Source organism: Bactrocera neohumeralis, unplaced genomic scaffold (genome assembly GCF_024586455.1).
Source record: "Bactrocera neohumeralis isolate Rockhampton unplaced genomic scaffold, APGP_CSIRO_Bneo_wtdbg2-racon-allhic-juicebox.fasta_v2 cluster11, whole genome shotgun sequence".
In the NCBI taxonomy this organism is placed as follows: Eukaryota; Metazoa; Arthropoda; class Insecta; order Diptera; family Tephritidae; genus Bactrocera; species Bactrocera neohumeralis.
Genome location: NW_026089624.1, coordinates 7594240 through 7620269, shown reverse-complemented (window position 1 = coordinate 7620269; position 26030 = coordinate 7594240). Strand labels below are relative to the sequence as shown.

At 36.1% G+C, this 26030-nt stretch overlaps 1 protein-coding gene and 2 long non-coding RNA genes across 3 annotated transcripts in view; all 3 read left to right on the top strand.

Moving 5' to 3' along the window:
- Nucleotides 1-6255, top strand: part of LOC126765882 (uncharacterized) — a 17081-nt gene extending 10826 nt beyond the window's left edge. The window contains exons 2-3 of the mRNA XM_050483555.1: nt 5031-5564; nt 5681-6255. Of these exons, the coding sequence (XP_050339512.1) occupies nt 5031-5564; nt 5681-6124 (978 nt within the window). The 3' untranslated portion in view covers nt 6125-6255. The remainder of the gene's footprint in view (nt 1-5030; nt 5565-5680) is intronic.
- Nucleotides 6256-16958: 10703 nt separating this feature from the next.
- Nucleotides 16959-23286, top strand: LOC126765798 (uncharacterized). Its single transcript, XR_007668592.1, has 3 exons — nt 16959-18138; nt 22841-23106; nt 23161-23286. It is a non-coding gene; the product is annotated as an uncharacterized LOC126765798 (long non-coding RNA).
- Nucleotides 23287-23368: 82 nt separating this feature from the next.
- Nucleotides 23369-23827, top strand: LOC126765812 (uncharacterized). Its single transcript, XR_007668607.1, has 2 exons — nt 23369-23596; nt 23659-23827. It is a non-coding gene; the product is annotated as an uncharacterized LOC126765812 (long non-coding RNA).
- The last annotated feature ends 2203 nt before the right edge of the window (nt 23828-26030 follow it).

Genomic DNA, 26030 nt, shown 5'->3' with positions numbered 1-26030 from the left:
AAGGATTTTTCTGTTTGAATTTTTAATAAAATGAGCCACTATGTAATGCATGCATATGGTTGACTTTTCGATTATAACCACTTTGTTTACCTAAAAATTGGAATTGATAATTTTTGTTTCATAATTTTTACTGTATTTCTCTCGCAATAATAAGTTTGAAACCCAAATCGAAGGATAAATTCAATTTCCCCCCAAAGAATCGTCTCTGGATCCGCCACTGTAATATGAAACGGAATATTAGCAATATTCTCCGAAGTATCTGAAATGGAATACTATAAAATGCAGAAATTACTCAGTAAAATTTTTTCTCAAAAGAGAATTTTAAAATTGGTAAAATACATAAAAAGAGCTTCAGAAACAGAAGAAAAAGATGAATTACAAAAACAAATATCACATTGTCTTACCAAAGAATCGTTGTATAGTGGTATAAACGAAAAGTATAATATACGAAAAGAAAAAAAGAGATATAAAGGGATGCCCAACTTATTCTAGTGTGAGAACGCCTCAAAATACGCGTTTTTTATATAATTTTTCATTGTAGCCAGATCGGGAAAAATAATGATTTTTGGGCAATTAATTAAAACACCCATCATTTATTACAATTAAAAAATGTTTAAAATTGGACTTCTAATATAACCCGAAAATATTTATATCTTTTTCATGATTTTATGGCATACTAAGTTGAATTAAGCCTGCTAGTTCTATCAATAAATGTTTTTAATCATTGGTAATTGAAAATTAATATCACTATGCGGGGTAGTTGGGGTTACCTTAAGATTTTATCCATTTTCACACTGTCGGTAGAAGTTTTGATAATATTCGAGCTCAGCAAATTTGGTTGTTGTAGCTTGAGTGGTTTAGAAGATATGTACATTAAACCTATTAGAGGGCGTCGCCACTCCCACTTTTTAAAATTTTTACACACATTAGCCTTTTGCTACTACAATGTCCAAATTGCAGTTTTATTTAGTGCTTAGTTATGGCAGTTCATAGGTTTTCGGTTAATAGCGTTTTGTGGGTGTGGCGATGGTCCTATTACGCCCATCTACGAACTCATATTTTTTTTACCAAGTTCCAAGTTTTATCGAGGTATCTCAATTTTTACCCAAGTTACAGCTTGCACGGACGGATAGACATACAGTCACACGGATTTAAACTTTTCTCGTCATCCTGATCATTTATATAAGTTAACACCAGAAATGTTGCCAATAAACCAATAACTGCCGACGTCAACTATCTCCCTATAGGAAATATTCCAGACGTTTAGTCAGCAGAAACAAACAATTGGGAACAGCATCCGCCATGCGCCGCAAGTCAGCAGAAACAAACAGTTGGGAACAACATGCGCCGCATAAGCGAACGTTAACCAAAAGTGCTGACGCAAGTAGATTTAAGTAATATTAAGAATATGTTAATTGTAAATTAGTTCAGTTGTTATTTGAATTTCAACCAATAAAGGTCAATTTGACCATAAAATATTTTTTTCGACTTTGGGAAAGTAAACGGGAAGCAACTCGAAATAGTTATCCGGTACGGGAAGTTTCGGTAAAAAGGCACCATAAGTAATGCTAAATAAGGAGCAATCCCAACGAATAATTAAAATTTCAAAAATGCAACATATGTAAGTAGTGCCAAAGAGAAAGCAGCTGAATTTAAACTCCTTACCCACGCTTGAGGAAGGAAGGTGAGCAACTTGGAGCAAGACGGTGATCCAGTAGTATCCAGAGGGAAAAAAGGACCAAATCATCATTGCCAGCCGCCATGAAGCTGATCATAATGTAAGAAATAGGTTAAGATTGTGAAAATTTGTAGAAACTAAAATAAGTTAAAAGAATTCAAAAGTTTAAAAGAGTGAACATATATGTATTTCCATTTAATATCCTTCAAAACAAAAATTGTGAAAGTTTTTAAAAAGAATTAAGTGAATTGTTATACAAAAAGGAAATATATTTTTTCTCTTCCTCTCACGAAAATTAGTAAAAGTTAAATTTATATTAAGCAAATTTAACAATAATACAAAATCGTTCATAATATAAACAAAAAAATAAAATACGGCTTGTAAAGGCAATAACATAAACCAAACCGAAAATAATATTGCTTGACCGGACCCTCCAGGGTAAAAAAGCCCCCTTCCTAGAAGGGATAACAAAAAAATACATATTCAAACTAAAATAGTGGTATAAAATTTTGAAAAAAAATAAAAAATTTAAAAATGGCAAATCCAAACAATCTAATTAGACCCCCCGTACTCGGGATTAATCCTTCTGCTGCATCAACAGCACCATCAGGCCCTAATAACACAATTCCGCCAGAATTGGCGAACATGATAAAAAAACATGGTAACTTTAGCAATAGAGGCAAGTGTACCTAATGTAGTACATAATATTCTTAATAATAAAATAAACCCGGTCATTACGGACCAAACAATAGACGTACAATTTCAGAATAACATGAGCGAGATGGATAAGATACCAGATGTAGGACGCTCATTAAGAGAATTTTCAGGAAATGCCTCAGAATTTAGTTCCTGGAAAAAAAGTGTTGAACGCCTTTTAAGAATCTACGAACCCTCAAAAGGGACACCTAAATATTTCGGCATTTTAAATGTCATCAGAAATAAGATAGTTGTTGCCTTAGAATCCTACAACACCACCCTAGACTGGACAGCAATCTCCCGCTGCTTGACCACTCACTACGCAGACAAACGAGACATAGGCACTCTAGAGTACCAAATGACATGTCTCATACAAGGACGAATGACAATTAACGAATTTTACCAAAAGGTATATGGACACTTATCTTTACTTTTGAACAAGATAGGATGTATGGAGATAGGAGAAGAGGCAGTCCACTTGTTAACGGAGAATTACCGCGCTAAAGCCCTCGATACTTCTATAAGAGGACTTTCTGGCCATCTACCTAGGCTTCTCGGTATTAAAGAACCAAAGAGCTTACCTGAAGCCCTACACCTATGCCTAAAGCTCGAAAACCAGAATTTTAGAGCCTACCACACAATTAATCAATCTTTTAACGCGCCGTCAACATCTCGAAAACAGGGCTTTACCCAACAAAATTCACGACAACATTTTGCCCAACCAAGATACTCCCAACCACGAAGCCAACAAGTTTCACAGACAAAATTCCATCCTGAGCTAGCTTAACTACCGCAACCTTTGACAAATCCTAACCCATACAACTATCAACGCTCACAACAAAATTATTACCCACCTAATATCCAGAAATCTATAAACCACAACCCAAATCAATTTAACCAGCAATATAACCAACAAACCCATACTCCACCAAGACCTCCTAAACCACCTCAACCCATGGACGTAGACGTGAGCCTGCGGACAAACGCGATTAATTATGCAAACAGGCCAAACCCTAAAATTATTGTTAAGCGACCTGTAAGTGCATCCAATAAAAATGAAAGTGAACCAGAAGTGCAAAGAAACTTTCACTTGAATTCAACCCCAGGTCCATATAATGAACAGAATTACCAAGATAATCAGTACAATTACGACTATCAGGACAACGAATATAATCACGACTATAACTCAACACAGGAACGTACAGATTAATACATAGGGTCGACCTGGATGCATGCCAGAAAACATTGAATGAAATAAGGAGCATCATTAAGATAAAGATCACTGAAGAAAATCCCCTCCTTCCTATTCTCATTAACGAACTAAACTTGACACAGACTTAAACCAAGGAGATTTAAAAAATCAATAGATGCACTAGGGACAGTCTGGAAATGGATTGCTGGAAGTCCCGACCACGACGACCTAGTAATTCTATAAAATCAACTTAACAATATAATAGAAAATAACTATAAACAAGTAATAATTAACAAAGTAATTTTTGACAGAATTAACAATATCACCACAATATCAAATAAAATAATAAAAACTTTACAAACGAACGAAGAAATACAACACCATTTGGCTCTTGAAATAAAATATAAATTAAAAATTATTAAAGAGGAAATAATTAATATAGATTACTCAATGCATTGGGCAAAGGCCGGCATCGTAAATTCATTTATTTTGTCAAATAATGAACTTAGATTAATAAAATCTGTATTTGAAAATATTAATTTTACATTAAATAATATGGAAGACTCACTAGAGCTATCAAATATAAAAGTCGCCTCAAACAATACAATGTTACTTTATATAGTCGGAATACCCGTAACAAATGAGGATATTTGCGACTCAATTTTGATAAAACCAATAAAAATGAGGAAAAATATTAATAAAATCCCCTTTGAGGATATAGTTACTTGTAATAATAACAAAGTTTTTGGCGTTAAGAATAAATGTAAGGAACATATTAATATAAGAATTTGTAGCCGTAGGAATTTAATAGATATTAGTAACACTACTTGCGTCCCTCGACTACTTCGAAGCGAACCAGCGGAATCTATATATATAAAAAGAAGTTACATTTCCTTGGTAATCTTATAACTCAAGAACCGCCAAATCGATTGACACAAAAAGAGTTCGTTCCTACTTATAAGGAGGTGGTTTGTGTAAAGTTTGTTTGGAATCGGTGCAGCCGTTCCTGAGTTTGACATTTTTTGTGAGTAAATACACTGTACCAAAATCAAGTATTTGCAATACGATTTATCAATTTTACATCGTGCTCTCATTGCGAACAGAATATTAATTTTCTGTCATTGGAATTCAGTTGACAGTTTTCTTATATGCTTTGAGTTCTTTTATATCTTGCTCTCATTTTGAACAAACATACTTTTGGTGAGTGTTAACCATGTGTTTCTTTTTTAATTGTATTTTAATTGCTTCATTTTTATATATGTAGTTCAATTGCCAAGCGTTACTTATTTTCACAATTTTAATTTGATCTAATTTTCCGGTGTTTTCTTTATTTGCACAATTGAGGTTATGTCCAGTGTGAGTGTATGTGAATTCATATTTCCACGCACACACATTGAAGTTTGAATTAAATGTATAATTTTTTCTAGAAATAATTTTCAATGTATTGCTTTTACATTCAATTAGTCATACACTGTACTGAAAGAATGTCACGTTCAAGACGTTGGCAGACGTTCACGTCAATCAAATGCTACAGCGTTAAATCGAAGATCACAAAGTGAAGAAGATCGTGTTCGACGAAATGAAATGGAAACACAACGACACAGGCGGAGAACTCACTTGGATAATAGTGAAGCACCAAGAAACCGTCGTGGGCGTACGTCCGTTTATGATATACGTCAAATGGAACAAGCGGCTTTCAATTACGATGCCACCATTGATTACAGCATGTATGCCTACATTGGCCAGATGAATATAGAATGTATACATTGCAAAGCATTTAAATTTAAAAACGAAACGCCTGGCATGTGTTGTGCTGGTGGGAAAGTCAAATTACCGGTGCTAGAACTTCCGCCAGAACCTTTGCATTCATTGGTTTTTGGTAATTCGCCAACGTCAAAGCATTTCCTCTTAAATATTCAAAAATACAATTCATGCTTTCAAATGACATCTTTTGGAGCTACAAATATTATAAAAGATGGATTTATGCCGACGTTTAAGGTGATTTCTTCGTGTGAATTAGCAATATCATTTTTAATTTATGTGCCGTCCCTGTGTTCGATGTTTTTAGAAATTAAGATCCGTTATCATCTATATATATTTTTCGACCGTTACAGATTCAAGGTCAAATATACCATAGAGCTGGGTCTTTGCTACCATTCCCAGATGGTGATCATAAATGTTTGCAAATATATTTCATTGATGGTGAGAATCGAGAATTAAATAAGCGCTGTGCAATTTCGACGAATACGAGAAGATCAATCGTGAATGAATTGCAAACATTTTTTCATCAACACAATGAATTGGTGAAATTGTTTAAAGTGGCACTCGAACGGATGCCCTCCGATGGCCACAAAATCATAATAAAAGCCGATAAAACACCAATTGGGAAGCACACCAGACGATTCAATGCACCAACGATTGATGAAGTAGCCATTGTTGTGGTTGGCGAACAGTTTCAGTCACGAGACATTGTTTTGTATCGTAGAAATGAGAATTTACAACGTATTTCAGAACTCCATCGCTGTTATGATGCATTGCAATACCCCATTTTGTTTTGAAGAGGGGACGATGGCTATCACATCAACATACCAATGATAAATCCAACAACTGGTACATTATACATTTTATTTTGTTTAACACGTTCGCGTTCATTTGAATTTAGCGGGTGGCTGCCAAATAATCACTTAATTTTTCCATACAAAATTGAAGAGCGGGAATTCTCGCTTTTTTTCTGCAGGTTAATTTTTTTTAAATAGTCTGAACAAATTAGGGAATTCCCGCCATTACCACATGTATTTCCTATGCACTTTTGTCGGGATTTCCCGCATTTCGTTTTATTGAAACTTCCCCTCAACAAACCATAAATGACTGGCACGTTAACTTTGAACGGGGATTCCCCAAATTAAATTTGTTTGAATTGCGGTTGGCCTGTCAGGGATGGTAGTTCACGACTTTACCAACACTAAAAATGTGCAGCGGTAGAAAAGCCCTATTCAAATAGCGCGGGAATTCCCGCAATTGTTTTATTGAAGGAAACATGAATGACGGGAATTCCGCAATTTACGCGAATGTGGTAAATATGATTTATAAATCATTTTCATTCGCTAATTAATTTTTGCAACACAGGTCAATAATCAACAAAAAAGTCAGTGCGATGAATTTTTAATCGTACCGATTTTCCAAAGCAATTGATTGCTGAAACAATTACAGGAGGTGATGGATATCCACAGTATCGTCGACGATCAACTGAAGACAACGGTAAATCAACTGTAATTAAAATTAAAAATCAAGATGTTGAAATCGATAACCGGTGGATAGTTCCGTACTCACCGATGCTGTCAAAAATGTTCAACGCTCACATCAATGTAGAATATTGCAGTTCTGTAAAATCAATCAAATATATTTGCAAGTATGTGAATAAGGGCAGCGATATGGCTGTTTTTGGAGTGGCTCCTGAGAATAATCATGACGAAATTTTGCAGTACCAAATGGGGCGCTATATTAGTACGAATGAAGCTGTATGGCATATTTTATCGTTTTCAATTCATGACAGACATCCGGTTGTTGTACATTTGGCAGTTCATTTGAAAACTGCCAACGTGTTTACTACACTGCGGCAAATGCCGAGCAAAGAGTAGTAGAGCCACCGGTAACTACACTGACAGCTTATTTCCAGTTATGTGAAACTGATGAATTTTCCAGGACTTTGCATCAACAAAAAAATTTCAACGTCGCAAACAAGGCACACCTGTTGATGGTTATCCAGGTATTTTTCGAACAGATGCTTTGGGACGCATTTATACAGTTAGTCCAGCTAATGTTGAATGTTTTTACTTGCGACTTTTGTTGGTGAATGTACATGGACCTCAATCATTCCAACATTTACGAACTGTTAATGGTCAATTGTGCGCAACATACCGTGAAGCATGTCAACACTTGCATTTGCTGTAAGATGATACGCATTGGGATGCTACGCTTCGTGATGCATCAATTGTTTCTCCACCAATTCAAATTCGTATGTTATTTGCGATCATAATATCAACATGGTTTCCATCAAATCCACTGGAATTGTGGAATAAATACAAAGAGTTCATGGCTGAAGACATTTTGATTCGACTTCGACATCGTTCCAATGATCCTGCATTGCTGCTGACATTGGAAATGTATAATGAAGCCTTGATAATGATCGAAGATTTGTGCCTTACGATTGCAAATAAGGCATTAGGGCAATTAGGGCAATCCACCAAATCGTTTGATGCATGATTTATTTGAACGAGAATTGCAACGCGAACTGCAATTCGATCGTAATGAATTGCGTGCGTTCGTACAAACGTATACTCCACAATTAAATGATCAACAAAAGTATGTATATGACACAGTGATGCAAGCTGACAATGACAACACTGGTGGATTGTATTTTTTGGATGCACCTGGCGGCACTGGAAAAGCATTTTTGATTTCATTAATACTGGCAACGATTCGGTCGGAACAAAAAATCGCATTGGCACTTGCTTCTTCCGGAATTGCAGCTACATTACTTGATGGCGGCCGCACAGCACATTCCGCCTTGAAATTGCCATTGAACATGCGAGCAATTGAAACACCAGCATGCAATATTTCAAGGAGTTCTGGAATGGCTAAAGTCTTGCAACAAACATCCATTATTTTATGGGACGAATGCCCAATGGCCCATAAAAAATCTTTGGAAGCCTTAAATTGAACATTACAAGATTTGAGACGGAGTTTACAGCTGTTTGGCGGTGCATTAATATTGTTATCTGGTGATTTTCGTCAAACGTTGCCTGTTATTCCGAGATCAATACCAGCTGATGAAATTAATGCATGTTTGAAAAGTTCATTTTTGTGGGCACACGTACAAATGCTTTCGTTGACGACCAATATGCGTGTGCGTCTTCAAAATGATTCTTCAGCACGTGAGTTTTCAAAGCAATTGCTGAAGATTGGCGATGGAAAAATGGCAAGTGATCAAAATGGGTTTATCACGTTACCGAATAATTTTTCAATAATTGTATCATCAAAAGAAGAACTCATTGATCGCGTTTTTCCAAATATTTCTCAAAATTATAAGAACCATGATTGGTTACGAGAACGTGCAATTTTAGCACCAAAAAATGTCAATGTCAATGAATTCAATTTCCACATCCAGGAAAAATTGCCAGGTAATTCGGAAACGTATAAATCCGTTGATACTGCTATGAATGATGAAGACGCAGTCAATTATCCGGTTGAATTTTTAAATTCTTTGGAACCACCAGGCATGCCACCGCATAATTTGAATTTGAAAGTTGGTTCATCGATTATACTTCTTTACTTCTTCGAAATCTTAATGCACCGAAACTTTGTAATGGGACGAGACTTTCAGTGAAGAAATTGATGCCAAATTTAATTCAAGCAACAATTCTCACTGGCAAAGCAAAAGGTGAAATTGTTCTAATACCGCGCATCCCATTAATACCAACGGACATGCCATTCGAATTTAAACGTCTTCAATTTCCTGTTCGGCTATCTTTTGCTATGACCGTCAACAAAGCCCAAGGGCAAACGCTTCAGGTGTGTGGAGTTAATTTAGAGGAAGCTTGCTTTTCTCACGGTCAACTGTACGTTGCATGTTCGAGAGTTGGAGCCACGAAAAATTTGTTTATTTATGCACCACAAAATAAAACAAAAAAATTGTGTATACAATTGTATTAAATTGAACATTGCTTTTCTTTTTCATTATTGAAATCAAATCTTTTAAGCAATAAATTTTTTGCGTAGAGAAACGCGCCGGGTAACGCTAGTGCACTATAATAAGCAATAAGCACATCCCATCAGTAGAGAATATCTCACCTGGCATCATACTACAAAATCAGTACAATGGCACAATAGGGTTCGACAACAAAAAGATAAATCTTACTGGATCGTACGCAGTACAATATCACAATTCTACAGCTAGCATTCACGAACAAAAATATACCTTTAGCGAAACGTTAAGCACCAAACCACTACCCGCAATTCTGCAACCAAATCTCCCTTCAAATAGGGAAGAAGAAATCCTAAGTTTGGAAATGTTGAAAGAACTCCACATGAACAACACCAAACACCTAAAAGCATTACATATAACCCACAGAGCAGCTTTAATCACGAATTTATCTCATTCAATCATCAGTCTGATATTCGTACCGGTAATAGTCATCGCATTAGTTCTAAGGAAACTTTTCAAAAGCAAACTGATAGAACGGTCAAGTTATAACGTAAACGTAAACGTGGGTGACCCTAAAGAGTTGACAACATCCGAAACACCACAGTAAACAGAGTCAATAACGCTAGTAAGCCAAATGCAGTAACCCAATAGAACGGGGACGTTTGTTTCTGGGGGTGGAGGAGTTAACACCAGAAATGTTGCCAATAAACCAATAACTGCCGACGTCAACTATCTCCCAATAGGAAATATTCCAGACGTTTAGTCAGCAGAAACAAACAATTAGGAACAACATTCGCCATGCGCCGCAAGTCAGCAGAAACAAACAGTTGGGAACAACATCCGCTATGCGCCGCATAAGCGAACGTTAACCAAAAGTGCGGACGCAAGTAGATTTAAGTAATATTAAGAATATGTTTAATTGTAAATTAGTTCAGTTGTTATTTGAATTTCAACCAATAAAGGTCAATTTGACCATAAAATATTTTTTTCGACTTTGTAACTAATAGGTCGTTAATTTATATATGTAACCCTATATCTATCTCGTATAGTTTTATGTGATACGTACAACCGTTAGGTGAACAAAACTATAATACTCTGTAGCAACAGGTTGCAAGAGTATAACAAAATTACAGGCAGATAAATGCAGTTTTCTTCAAAGAGAAGCTAAATTGTTAGGGCAAGGCATCTAGCCTACTCCAGATAAAATTGTTGCAATACAAAAGCTACTAAAACCAAAAACTGAGAAACAACTGAAAGGATTTTTAGGACCAACAGATTACTATAGAAAATGCATGAATGATTATTCAAAAATAGCATGATAAAATATTTAAAAAAAGTCAATAAAATAAATGCAAAGACGAACAATATATTGAAAGCTTTGAGAAATTAAAATCAATAAAAAAATATGTTAAAGAATTTAGTATCACAACTGATGCTAATGACTATGCCATTGGGCAGGACTTTCGCAGCAAGGCCAACCAGTGTGTTACATACAAGAACACTAAAAACGAGCAAAAGTAGGTACTCAACTACAGACAAGGAATTTTCAGTAGTAATATTTTCAATAACATACTTTCGACCATACATATGTGTATGGCAATAAAGTTTAAATATAACAGATCATTGTCCAATCAAATATCTGATCAAAAAATATAAAGGAAAAGAATTTTCTCAACGCCATCAGAGGTGGTTATTGAAGGGATCAGTAGGGTAATCTGGCCTGTTTTTTCTACTTTTTTTTATAGAAGTTTTTATTCTACAATAGAACTTTTTCACATATCATGAGGTATATCGTGGAGTGTATAAACAAATTTTTTCAGAATTGTTTGATGACATCTGTCGGAGAAATGGGTGGGTGAATGAGATGCGTTTTTTCACTGGCGGACACGAGTTCTCATGTTTGGATCATCTGAAACATAAAAACCCAATTTATTCTTAAAAAGTACGTGAATGGTTATCGTCTCTACAATAATCATGAAAAAATGCTGATAAATAAAAAAGTAATTAACGTTTTTAAATTATAAAAAATTATGAATCTAGTAGGGACGATAGCCAGGCTTTTTGTGAACATTACAAAGAAATTAAGCAAATCGGTTGCGTAGTTCGACCGGAATCATGTCCGCCAATTAAAAAAAAGTGTGTTTTGAGAAAAACGCGTTTAAATGCGCCAGGTGTGCACTCCGAGCGCTCCGAACGTCGATCGGTATTATTATTTTTGGGCTTTTTTCGAAACCTTCCAATGGTAAAGTGGGTTTCTACATTAATTCTAAGGGTATATGGGAACAGAGAATGCAAAAAAAATGAAGAAAGATTACTCTACTGACCTCTGAAATTACAGGAATACAAGTTTGAAATAGAACATGTAAATGAAAAAAATAATGTTTTAGCTGATTTCTTGAGTCAAATTGAGAACTCACCAAAAATAAAAGAATATAACGACAATGAATCAAACCTAGAATTGTCAGAAACAATTCATTCATTAATTGAAGAATTGCTTGAGCACTTCCTAATTAAAAAAGAGGTTATAAATAAATAGAAAATTCAAATTATATTGACATATCGCCCCAAAGTTCAAATGCAAGGACTCCTTGTAAGAAAAAAAAAATGGAAATAAGCCCAATGTATAAAGAAGAAGAGAACAAGGAAACAATATGAAAATGATACATAATATGAAACGGAATATTAGCAATATTCTCTGAAGTATCTGAAACGGATTACCATAAAATGCAGAAATTACTCAGTAAAATTTTTGCTCAAGAGAGAAATTTAAAATTTGTAAAAGCACAATAAGAGCCTCAGAAATAGAAGATTAAGAGGAATTACATAAGCAAATATCACTTTACCATTAAAAAGAATCTATGCATAGTGGTGTTAACGAAACTTATAATTCACTAAAAGATAAAATATAAGAATTACTCTAAATTTAAGGAACATTTTAAACTACTAATAAACAACTGCCAAAAATGCCAACAAATCAAATACGATAAGAAATCAAGAAAACCAAAATTTCAATTAACAGAAACCCCTGAAAATAATAATAAAATAGTGCAGGTTCATCTCGCAAAGCCAAACAGCCATACAGGAAGTGCGGACTTTGAGAGATTGCACTCAACCTTGTTGGAGAAACTAACAGAAATTGAGGACCCTGATCTTTCAACCGAGAAGAGAAAGCAGGTCGTTGTAGGAAATTATGTATAACGATCGGTACCATTACCATTGATAAAAAACTCTTTTCTTACTCTCTCGCTTGTCAGCTGGCAGCGGACCCTGATGTTTTATCTGAGCTGGCATCAAAACACAATCAGGGTCCAGTCAATCTGCAGTTAGAGAAAAAGCCCTAAAACGAACTGCCAAAATTAGAGCGTTGTTGAAATTCTGTAGAATTAGATAACGGTAGTTTGTAAAATTATTTATATATATGGGTGATATAGGCCTACTGGGGAACCGAGCACCCAAAAATAATATGGTTAACGCGCTATTTGCATACCTCAGTGGTAGTGTGGAAATTGTAAAATACCTATAAGTTATTTATAAAATGACTATTCTATCATTTTTCAACAGTGGCATCTTTGGCAAGTTTTATAAAAAATGCGAGTTTTGACAGCTCTCTCTCTCTCGTATCAAAGAGTTTCGTATCAATTTATCTATGACTGATACGATTCTACCATCAAACGCACACCCCGAATGGCAAGAGATGAAGTGCCTTCTAACGTTTTGAAGATGCGAATGGAAACGTTCAAAAGAAACATCATAGGCAAAAGGAACAGAGAAAGGGAAGAGTATGTTGAAACACGGGAAGAAGGTCCAATAAAGAACTACAAAAGTGATCGGCATAAAGATCAACCCTATTACTGAATTAATCCACTACAGAAAATTCATCCGACGAATATAAAAAGACCAATGAAATTGGCGAATATTAAAACCCAAACGAGAGGGATTAAGATACATTTAGTTCAAGGGCATTTAATTGGGATATTAACACTTAAGAAAAAACGTTTTATTGCGTAATAATTATTTTAAAACCTCAATGGTTACGGAGTTCTTCAAGAATATATCCATGGGAGGTGATACTTGTCGTAAGAGGCGACTAAACTCCAATGGAGTAATAGATAATAGAATATTTCAAAATCCCACGTGTAGACCATTTATTCAGAACCTAAACGACTATAAAATATTAGCTTGATTTTAACAGATGACGGGGACAATTCTACTTTTTACAGTAACAAAACCACAATACAAAAAAAAAGTGATTATACAGTATTGATAAGAAATACCAATAACGATGTAACGAAAAAGAACTGCGATGATGGAAAAAACACACTTAATACGTAGGTTGCTATATATATTTCTGGCCTAATAATTTAAATAGACATATTTATCAACGAAAATGTTTTTTTATTTTTATTTTTTTTGTCGATTGCTGTTTTGTTTCGGGCTCATACGCATAGATCCATGATTCGTCACCTGTGACGCTCTTATCGTCTTTTGAAGCTTTTCAGCATTTCTTTACACGAGCCTTTTTTTAAGCGATTGTCAAATTGTGCGGGATCCAACGACAACAAATCTTTTTTTACGGCCAGGTGTTCATGCAATATCGCATGTATGCTGGTGAGAGAAATGCATAGGCATGCCTCTATCTGAAGGTATGTTTCATGACGGTCTTGCATTATCAGTTCACGTACGGCATCGATGTTTTCTGGCACAACGGCTGTTATTGGACGACCTTCACGGAATTCGTCTTTGAGCGAGCGTCGGCCACGATTGAATTTGTTGTACCAGTTTTTCACAATGCTATAGGATGGTGCTTCATAGCCATACAAAGATTTTAGTTCATCGATGCACTCTTGTCGTTATAATCCACGAGGAAAGTTGTGAAAAATGATAGCACGAAAATGTTCACGAGTTAATTCCATTTTTTGGCCGAGATGCATTTTTTAATTCCCTGTAAATAAAACAATTCACGATTAAATGACAAAACGTTCTGAGTGATGTTATGCTAAAAAATGTCAAACTTTCCAATGGAAATGTCAGATTGCACCTGGCAACACTTAGTGTTGCCCTAGGCCAGAATATATATAGCAGCCCTCGTAATAATTATATTATTAACTATGTACATAGTAATATAGAAATTTTGCAACAAGTATATATGTATGTATATAAAAATAATAAAACAGAATATGTTCATACCAAAGCTACTCCAAAAATGGACATTTAATGTTATCGCCATAAAAAACATTGAATAATAGAAATTGAAGAATTAAAATACCATAAAAATGTATCATGTGGTATAAACATAACATTAATAATTATAGTAATGGCGGTAGAAAACAACCAAAATAAAAATTGTAAGTAAAAGAACTCAAGAGTTCTAATGGTAACGGTGGGGGAGTTGCGTCATCAGATGACTCCACCACTCGTAGGATGCCACATCCTAATGTTAAAATAAGTATTTTTTTTTTTAAATAATAAAATTATAACATTCACATATACAAAATATGCAAAATAGTATAAACAAAATACGTTACCACGATCGTTTATATACAAACACACATTTATATATATAAACGTTCTTGATATCGTATTACATAAACATTAAATTGCTTATTTAAGTTATGCCGAGTCGTTGATGGCGGGAAATATCAAGTAAGCACAACGGCTATAAGTAAAGTAAGCTGAGTAAATTTTAAGAGTGAACAAATATAATCAATAAAGAACCAGACGACAAACTGCTTAGTATGGCAAATCGGGGTAATTTTTTATTCAAGAAAATACATTTTCCGTTAAAGTAACAGAAATTGTAACTCGTTCGATGCTAGATTACGTCAGAAAAAGCATATTAAAATAAAAAAGATTAAACATAATCTGAAATTGTCAAAAATCAAATGGTTAATTTGGCGAAGGTTATCACTTCTTTATAAAGATGATGATACGCAACTGTGGGGATGTGCCAATGATAGCAGCATTAATATTATACAACGTATTCAACGTATTCAAAACAAGGTGCTAAGAGACATTGTAAATGCTTCTTGGTATTGCAGAAATACTTGTATTCATCGAGACCTAAGGGTGAATACAGTCGCCGAAGAAATAAGGTGTTAGGCAAGAAATCTTCTCTTAGACAGATGCCTCTCTAGTCGAATATGTCGCAAAAAAACACATAGTTTGGTTGGAAGTTAAAAAATAAAAGAATTAATTATATACCATATATGTATGAAAATTATTATTAATTTCTATGTAATTTGTTTTTAAGTTATTCAAATCAAACAGCTCGTTAGTTTATGGAACGAGTTGTCGTAATATCAAACATTGTTATAGTTTTAAAAATGTTTGTAATAAAAAACCACTAAGACATCACTAATTCGTTTCTACCCACTTTTTTATATTAAATAGTGCAAAAATAACTTTTTACTTTTTTTTTTCAAACAATAACAAACGAGTTGCTTTATAACAAATAATCAGTGTACCCTTATCTACATATTTTTCATAAGAAAAATGTCAAGAATCGATTCTTAATCGACTTCGACTACTGAAGATCGATTCCGAAAAATCGATTATTTTACGAAAAAACTCGATTCTCGAGTAGAATCGGAATCGAGTTTATCATCCCTACTGGCAGCCATCGCGTGTACATATAATAACCTCCGCACAATAACCACCACAAAAAAAAAATGATTTTTTTCCATGTTATTTATATGGAAAACAGAAAATTTGAAACAGGCACCTCTTAATATTAACATTAAGAGCTCACCTTTTGAGTGACTTTCTTTTTCACATTTTCGAAAGTTTTTAGCTTGTTTTCAGTTGAAAAAAATGGTCGACTCAGAATGACATACTCTAATGTACATATTATAAATTAAATATTAAATATTTTATTATAAATACCTATTTCGCTCACCTTTCGTTTTCCATATCAGTCATACAAACCCCAAATTTCTGTTGCCGATTTTCAGCCATATTCAAAAAAACCACACAACTGATTTGCTCAAAGCTCACAATAAAAAAAAACTCATCACATGAGGTGAAAAGCACTTTGCTGGGAATGAGCTGTTTAACAAAAACAAACAAAACAAAATACAGAAATATACAACCAATAAAACTGAGTAATTTTGCAAATCTATTAAATTGGGTGCATGTAACACTTTCTTTATTTTTAGGATTATAAAATGTGAAAGAACAACTCAAGAGCAGCCGCAGAATATTATTTAAACATTAATATCGTCTTATTCCCACCTGTATTAAATATATATGTATGTATGTCGGAGTACTCGACGTTTTGTTTGCCGATGTGTCAAATAAAATAAAATTATTAGGATAAGTTACGTGAGTAGAGGGTCAAAGAGGGGTCCTCCCCCCGCTTCTATGGGTTGTAGTGCTGAACGAAATTCTACTCCAATTAAATGGTGGAGGAGTGAAAGCAGTAGCATATGCAGACGATATAGTGTTGTCAGGTAAGTTCCTTCAACAGTCAGCGAGATTATGGAAAAAGCACTACGAAGATTAAACCTATGGGCTAAGAACAATGGACTAGGTGTTAACTCAAACAAAACAGAATTGATGCTATTCACAAGCAAAATCCCACAGTTTCAACTTCCGGTACTAAACGGTACAACACTCTCTCTATCCCCCACAGCTAAATACTTGGGGGTGGAGATTGACACCAAACTGTCCTCGAAAAGAAATATGGAAAAATAAATAAATAAAGTATATATGGCCTACTATACTTGCAAGAGAATATTCAGCAAGAATTGGGGCCTCAAACCTAGTACGAATATAATCATGTGGATGTATACGGCTGTCATAAGACCTATACTTACATATGGAGCTCTGGTATGGTGGTCAGCGCTAAACGAACAATACAACATTAGAAAATTAAATGGAATACAAAGAGCAGCATGTGCAGATGTTACTGGTGCAATCAAGTCATGTCCGACTGACGCGCTCAATGTGGTCCTGCATCAACTACCCATAGATATCTTTATTCACAAAACAGCAGCATTTTCGACTATAAGAATAAAATAATTGGGTGGTTGGAATCAGCAGAACTATGGACATAGTGGAATCCTAAACAAGCTTAACACTAATAAATCAAACTACATTCTCCCAAAGCTGGATTTCAATAGACACTTCCATGTGAGGATATCCTCTAGACGAGAATCGAGAAGAGGCTCAGTAGAGGAGGAAGATACCATCTCAGTTTATACCAACGGGTCCAAAATGGTCCACAACTGCAAGAAAACACTAAGCGCAATAAAAGATAACCTCCAACTAGGCTTGATCTGGGTTCCCGGCCACAGGAACATTTTCGGCAACGAAAAGTAGACGAGGCGGAGATAACACCAAGCCCGCTAGGATCGATCAAAAGAGAGATCAATAGACAATTTCAACAAGTTGCAAACAACATATGACAGGAAAAGAACTAACGACCTATTAAATAGGTCTAGGAAAAGTATCTACAGAGTAACAGCTCCTATAACAGGGCACTGACCATTTGGAGAACATGCGTCCAAAATGGGTATGCCCTACAACAACATCTGCCGAGAGTGCGGAATAGCAGGGAACACGGAAACAATTTTCCACTTTCTCTTTTAATGCCCAGCCCTATCTCAGATCCGACACAAAACACTTGGAATCCATCAAGCACCAACCCTTGAATGGATTTCCACTAAAAGCATATCGGACATAAGTATTTTTATCGAAACCTCAAAATGGTTTGAAAGAGAAGGTTCAACGTGATCGCAGATACAGAAGGTCTACGAATAGCACAGCAAATTGACACAACAAGTGCTAATTGAGCCCGAAGCACAACAGAGCTGCACTTCTAGCTACCTACCTAGGATTGGATAACAATTCAAATTTGTATATTTAAAGGTATAGCGAACAAGTGTTATATAAAATGTGTGGGTTAATTGTATATACAATTGTGTGGTAATATGGGAGTGTGTACAATTTTTATTTAACTTAAGGGTTATTTATAAGTATAATATAAATTTTTAATAAAACCTGATGTGGTTAATTTTTCCCGCGTTGAGGAGCTGATAAATCTGCTGTTGTTGTTGTTTATGCTGATACTGCTGCTGCTGTTCTGGCGCCTGTATGTCCGTTCGCTCTGGTAATTCGTTTTATTGTGTCTTTCTGTTCTTCGTCGTTATGTTGGCGCTGTTGAGTGTTTTTTGCATTGGCCTCTAATTCGTATTTAGACGAGTTAGGAGAACAATGCAGGGATGTGTTCATTTGGTATGAACATCCCGGCCGCCTTGAAGGGTCTGCGAATAAAACGATTTTGGTGCTATTATCGGAGTTGAACAATCCGAGTTTCATTAACCTTGGGTATACGTCGGCTCCCGGTTTCGGAATGATTTTGTCATTCTTGAAAAACGTAGAGTCAGCGAGAACTAACAGGTCGAACTTCATAATGATTTCACCACTTAAGTCACGATCATAGGGTCTGGTCGGTAAATCATGCCTCAGAAGGCAGTTAACTGCGACATGCCAGTCGGAACCAGTTAATGATCCTACGACGGCTTTGCATATACGATACGTTCGAGGTACGTTTTCGATAACCTCAGTCTTCGAACCAGCTAAGACGCAGTTATAGTCACCTTTCGGGTCGGGTTTATTATGGATCGTATTTTGTTCCATTTGCCATCGTGTTTTACTTTGATCATGACTGTCGGTATAAGGGTCTGCTTGGCCAGTAACGTTGGTAGATCTTTTTGTTTGTGCAATCTTTCTTGGGGTTTTGTTGTTCTTTCTGGCTCTTCGTAGAACAAATTGGAGTGCCCATGTAAGCTTGAATGGTGGTCCCCATTACAGGTGCCACATCGTTTTGTGCTTGTGCACTTTTGGGTGGAATGGGATCTGGTCAAGCAATTGACGCCGTACTTATACTCAATGACTGCGTCAAACTTTTCGTTAATGTTCATTTGTGTAAATTTTGAACATGTTACCAGTCGACGATCTTTTTTGCATAGTCCGCAGGCGACGTGTTTGTATGTGCGATTTGTTGAACGGCTGATAGTACGCCGGGCCGTGGGATGGGTACGTCCTCGTTCTTCTCGAATGGGGGAAAGGCGATGGGTATTTCCTTGTTCCTCTCGAATGGGGGAAAGCTTAAAGCGATGTAGGCGTCTTGCAACAGTCCCTTCGTCGAAGATTGGTCTGATGCTTCGGCTCACGCTGAGTGATCGCACGGTGAATGTGGGGCTGCTTTGACGGCTGCAAATTGGCAATAAGGAAATAAGATAAATTATTTGGTAAGGTGACAATTTTTGTTATTGGGCGGGTAATTCTTCCCTGAGAGGTACGTATGTCAACTACTCTTGTTTTATTGTCTGCACCGAGATACGTTTTTTCGATGCGACCAAGTGTCCACTCATTTGGGGGTAGTGTTTCTTGGCGTATGACCACCATATCGTTGACGTCTATATTACATTGAGGGTTTTTTCACTTATATCTTTTGTGGAGTTCTTTCAGATATTTTTCTTTCCATCGTTTGCAAAAGTTTTGATAGAGTATCTTCAGTTTCTGCCATCTTTGTGCGATGCTTAGATGTGCATCTTCTAAGTTGGGTTCTGCTGGGATTAGTATTAAAAAAAGGCCTGAAGTTAAAGGTTCTAAATTCGTTGGGTCTTCACTTAATGCGCTTAAAAGGCGAGAATCCAAGCAACTTTCGATTCCGGTTAGGAGGGTAGCTAATCCTTCGAAACTGAATTTGTGGTTCTGAGACACCTCTTTTAAGTGGCTCTTTAAACTTTTCACTCCTGCTTCCTAGAGTTCACCCATCTGTGGAGCTCCAGGAGCATTAAAGTGCCAGTTGATGTTTTGGTGTGCTTCACTAGTTGTTACTTGAGTTTTTAATGACTGCATGAATTCTCGCCGATCTTTAATTAAAAGTTTAGACGCTCCGACGAAATTAGTACTATTGTCCGAATAGAGATCGGCGGGACATCCGCGCCTGGAAAAGAAAGATGCGAATGCGGCCATGAATACTTTGGTGGTGAGATCCTTTACTAGCTCTAGATGTATCGCTTTGGTTGTAAAACAAACAAATACGCATACATAACCTTTTGTGATCAAACACGCTCTACCGGTGTAGTTTCTTATATCGTAGCGACCGGCGAAATGATTCCTGTTGATGTGATGGACGGGTTAAGGTGGTACGTTCAGCGAGTAGTGCTGCTATAATCTGAGTAGTGTTGCGCAAAGTTTTGCACTGATGAATGGTAGACTTGATGAGGGTTTTCAGCTTCGGTATCCAAAATTCCGAACGCATAAGTTGTAAGACTAGCTGGTTGCCGCCATGAAGGATTATTAAATGGGTAAATTGGGTGAGCAGTTTGGCTAATCGACTACTATAGGGTAGTATAATCGGATAACGCTCGTTGTATGAAAATGCGGCTGAGTTGTTCAGCCGACCATTAACTGTCATTATTTCTTTGGGATCGATTAAAGGGTTAAGGGTCGAAATTGTAATTTTTTTGGGTATGCTGGTTTTTTGGGTTAAAGCTTCATACTCTTCTTGAAAGTGCTTCTTTTGGGATAAAATAATTGGCTCCTTTCGGCTAGTGTTGAACTCTTCTGGAGTTATTTCCAAAGTTGTGTATGACTGTTGTGATTTATTGGATGACGCATTCGAGCAGAATCTAAACAAATACGCTAATAATCGAATGGCTTTGGGTAAGGATGATAATCTATCCAGCATATCCTCTTCTGTTGGGTTCACGAAAGTCTTGATTGACCGGAGTTCCAGTGTTGTATCGATAGATTTTTTGGTAACTGGCCAGTGTTTCGGGTCGTGTGTTAGCCATTGGGGTCCGTGCCACCAGAGGTCATTATTAACCATTTCCAGAGGTGTGCTTCCGCGAGTAGCTAGATCTGCCGGATTGTCTTTCTTGACTTTCGACGTGAGTCTAATTTTCGGTTCCAACCTTTTCTGCGACAGTGGCAATTCGGTGGGATACAAAGGTTGTCCATGTGCATGGGGTTTTGCTAAGCCATGAAAAAACAATTGTGGAATCCGTGCAAAGGTGAGTACGGTATTGGGTAATACTTAGATGGGATAGGCTCGCATCCACTAGATTAGCCAGAAGATCAGCTCCGCAAAGGTCTAGCCTTGGTAACGATATAGTTTTTATTGGGGCCTCACGAGTCTTGGATACCAAAAGAGTTGTCCAGGAATTTGTGTTTGTAGAAACACTGACGTATAGGTCTGCTTGCGTAAGCTTTTTCAGATGCATCAGAGAATCCGTGAAAATTGAAGATCGCTGATGTCAAAAAGTGGGTTCATCGAGGAATTTCATCGTAGTCCTTTATGAAGATTTTCTATCGATGGAGTGTTAAGGGTTTTAGAGATTCATCCCAATCGGATTTATCAAGCCAAATTTGTTGCATTATTATTTTAGCTGTGACTACAACGGGGCTGAGCCAACCAGCTGAGTCGAACAATTTTGCTATAATCAATAATACTTCTCTTTTAGTATACGACGTTTTATCTTGAATAGGGTTGATGAAAAAAAATAACGCTTTTTTTGCATTTCATCTGATTTCTAGTACTTTTGTGTTATTGGATTCTGGTAAACTGAGTGAGTTGGTATCCAATAGGTGTTCTTGTGGGATTCCAGATAAAATTTCAAGGTCATTTGAGGTTCATTTGCGGATTTCAAAGATGAAGTGAGTTCTTCTCTTGCCATTATCGCTTTTGGTACGTCATGTGCTCCTGCAAGTACATCAACATTAACGTACATTCCGTTTCGAAGTATCTCTGCTGCCAGTGGGTGGGTTCGTTGTACGCCATCCGCTAATTTGAGGAGGGTAGGGATAGCTAAATATGGAGCACAGTTAATACCAAAAGTAACAGTTTGTAATTCGAAATCTTCTATTGAGTCGTTAGGGGATTTCCTAAATATGATTCTTTGAAACGGTCTAGTGTGTTTGCTTTCAACGAGTATTTGGCGATACATTTTTTGAATATCTGCGTTGAATACGATTCGAAACATTCGCCATTTTACCACAAGGAATACGAGATCTGCTTGCGGAATGGGTCCAGTATGTAGTACATCATTGAGGCTGTTCCTGTTTGTGGTGGGGCATGATGCGTTGAATACCACTCGGAGTTGAATCGTTATGCGATCCGCTTTAACGCCTGCGTGATGTGGCAGATAATACGTTTTCGTATTAACCGCGGGGTCGTATTCTATTTTGGTCATATGACCAAGTTCCAAATACTCGTTGATGGCCTTGTCGTATTCCGTTTTTATTTCGGGTTTTCTCGACAATGATTTCTCATTTCCAATGCCCGGTTTTCACTAGGTCATATTTGACGTCAAATGTCAAAATAATGAAAACGGGTTGTCATATGATGTCATTTCAAATGACAGTCAAATGAAAACAATCAATGTTCGATATGTGACAACTAATTTTGATTTGCCAACATGTTGGAAATAATTTTCGTTTGCCGCACAAACAGGTGTTAAAGAAATAAAAAGCAAAAACGATTTTTCACATTTCAAAGTAAGGTTTTCAATATATTTGATGAAAAATACTATACATTTATTTTCAAAAACTTTTTCAGTTTCAAATATGGAGGAAGAGATTTATTCAGAAATTCAAACTTCAATAATCAAACGGGGGCGGAAAATTAAAGCAAAATGAACAGCGGAAGAGACCGAGCGGCTGATCCAAGAAGTAAAGTCCAGGGAGGGAACATGGAATTTTCTTTCCCATGGTTATAGAGATCGAAATTTGCGAGGAGCTCAGTGGAATGAAGTAGCAGACATATTAAATATGCATTGATCAGAAGTAGCAGCCAAATGGAACATCCTTCACTGCTCTTTTCGCGTAAGTAATTGTGAAATAGTACACAACAAATTGCATTATAAATATTACTTTTAGGCGGCCTTCAACCGAAAGGCACATACAAAAAGTGGTCAAGGTGCTGGAAGAACGCCTACAGTGAACCCAGTTTTTAATTCTTTAAAGTTCCTGGAGCCCACCTTGCGTGTTGATGCGAACACGACATCAAATTTAATTAATGCAAGTATACGTCTGTAAAAATAATACTATTTGTTTTCAATATGCATATTTGTTTTTACAGGACAACGCCATCCACTTCAATCAATTTAGGGAGACGTCGAGCTCAAAAAGATGATGATGAGTATATTCAAGTGGTGGAACATGCACTGGAGACCCTCACATCAGCTACCTAAAGTGACGCTTGAAATGATTTAGGAAATTTTGTATCATCCAATGTCCGAGAGTGAGCCCAAGAATCTCTACAACTGGCCAAAGAATTTAAGCGGGATATTCAAGTATCACAGAATGTAGCTAGGTCAGAGCAGTTGCACAATTTTATGTGTTAATAAAACCTAATTTTGCTGTTTTATTCTATAGGTCAACATAATGCAATACGAAATCACATCTATTTCATCTACTACATCTGCTAGTCCTTTGTACCTTTTTATATACTTTTGTTAAATAAAACTAAAAATAATAATAATAATTATCAAAAATGTTTAAACATGTAAAAATTTTTATAAAAGATGAGGTATATAGAAATGAATTGAATTCAAACTTGTTTTATTTAAATTTGAGAAATTTTATAAAAAAGGAACATGAAAATATTTTGTATTTGCAAAATAACTTAAATTATAGAATTACATATTTATAAAAGAGGAAAGTACTACAAAGACGAATTATGCAATATCGTCCTATTATATTGCCATTCAACCTTTCCATGAGGAATCATGAAATACTACATAAAACTTTCACGGACATTTATCGCGCTGTCTGCTGGCCTACATACAATACTGCTTGGCCGAATTGATGGAAGCATTCCATTTTCTCCCAACTCTATTCGCCAATTACCTGGATCAGTAATGTCATTTGTATCTTTGTCTACATCAGATAATCGTATACGTATATAATGTATATAGACTTGCGTCTTAACAAATAATTATGCAATATGCAAATCGCGAGGACAATAACTATAGCATGTTCGGGAGTAACGTTCAGGGGTCTTCTGAGGATTCGAAAACGTGATGCACATATACCGAACACATTTTCCACAACTTTTCTGGCTCTGGATAGCCAATAATTAAATATTTTGTACGACAAAACTTGATTGCGGAAGCTAAATGGTTTCATCAAGTACGTTTTTAAGGGAAAAGCGTCGTCAGCTACAATGACAAATGGCATTTCATCACGTTCATGTGGAAGTGGTTTCGGCGGCTGAAAATTTAACTTGTTTTCTGCAAGAGCCATTGAAAGAGCACATCTGAATTTGTTAAAATAGTAATATATTTTAATTATTAACATTTAATGTTATTATTTTGTAATCGTTTTACCTTGCGAAAACGCCTCCATCAGATTCACGACCACAAGCTCCAACATCTACAAACAAAAATTTGTAGTCCGCATACAAACCGGCTCTTACTTACAACTATCTTTCGAAACAAGACATACGCAACTTCATCAAACACAAAAGGCTCGAAGAAAACTTAAATGCTTGGAAACTACACACCCATAGTTACGCCATCATCAACCCAGATAGAATACCAACCTTGTACGGGCCCACCACGAAAATAAGCGCCATCAAAGCATACACTCGCCTCAGGATCGGACACACCATCCTAACTCACTTGCATATACTTATGGGAAAATCCCGTTCTAATTGCCCTTTTTGTGACAACTCCGTATCAATTCAACACATATTAGCAGACTGCCCAGTAATCCACTCAACAACACACTACTCTGACAACATTGATTTAGCACAAGCATTAAAAAATCCCTCAGATAAAAACGTAATGATTACATATAAATATTTAAAAGATAGAAACTTACTAAAATACATCTAACACACTAACAACTAACTAACACAATAATAGTACCTAAGCTATTAATAAGGCGGCTGAAGGCCTAGTAGCCAGTGCTGCGATTTCATGTATTTATATAATAAATATTTTATTGTATAAATGATAAGATAAAAATAAAAAAATCGAAATCTTCCAGAGTCATCCTCAGGAAGTTCTTCAACCACTTTGGGTCCTGAGAAACCAGCTTCGATCGAAGTGTGGCGTAAAATCCACTGGTGCAACGATTCCTTAATCCTGATCTAATCCACCACTGCTTTGGTTTCCTTTGCCTTTTCTTTTTCCACGCTTTTAATGACGTTATAAGACATAACGCCGCAGTTACTATTGCAATTTTTCTATTTTTATTCATTTTTACATTTTCACGCACTTATTTAAAAAAAATTATATTTTCAATTTAACAGAAAATTTCCAGTTCACAATTGGCATAAATGAAAACAGGTGGTCAATCATCTGACACCAAAAATTGACGATAGTTTTTGAAAGGCACTGCAATATCGACATTCGGTCAGTTTGGATGTTGTAATGAAAAAGCATTTGACACCAAAAGCGCAGCTGTTTGTTTAGGCAGTTTTTGACGTCAATTATTTTGACCTAATGAAAACCAGGCATAAGAAATTGAGCTAGAGCTATGTGTCTTGAGTTGACCAATTCAATTTTTTCCGGGGTTTTAAAGGGTAATGTTGCCACATAGCGCCCCTTTGAGTTTCGGTGGGTTGTATTTTTTATAAATTTGCTCACAAACTATGTCTGAAGTTGAGAGTAGAGGCTTTCTTGGAACTTCTTCAACTTCCCAAAATTGTATGAGCAACTTGTCTGGAGTCATCTTATTGAAAAATGACACTATTCCGTTCTTCCGAATAAATTTCTCCGTACACCACTGAGAATTATTTC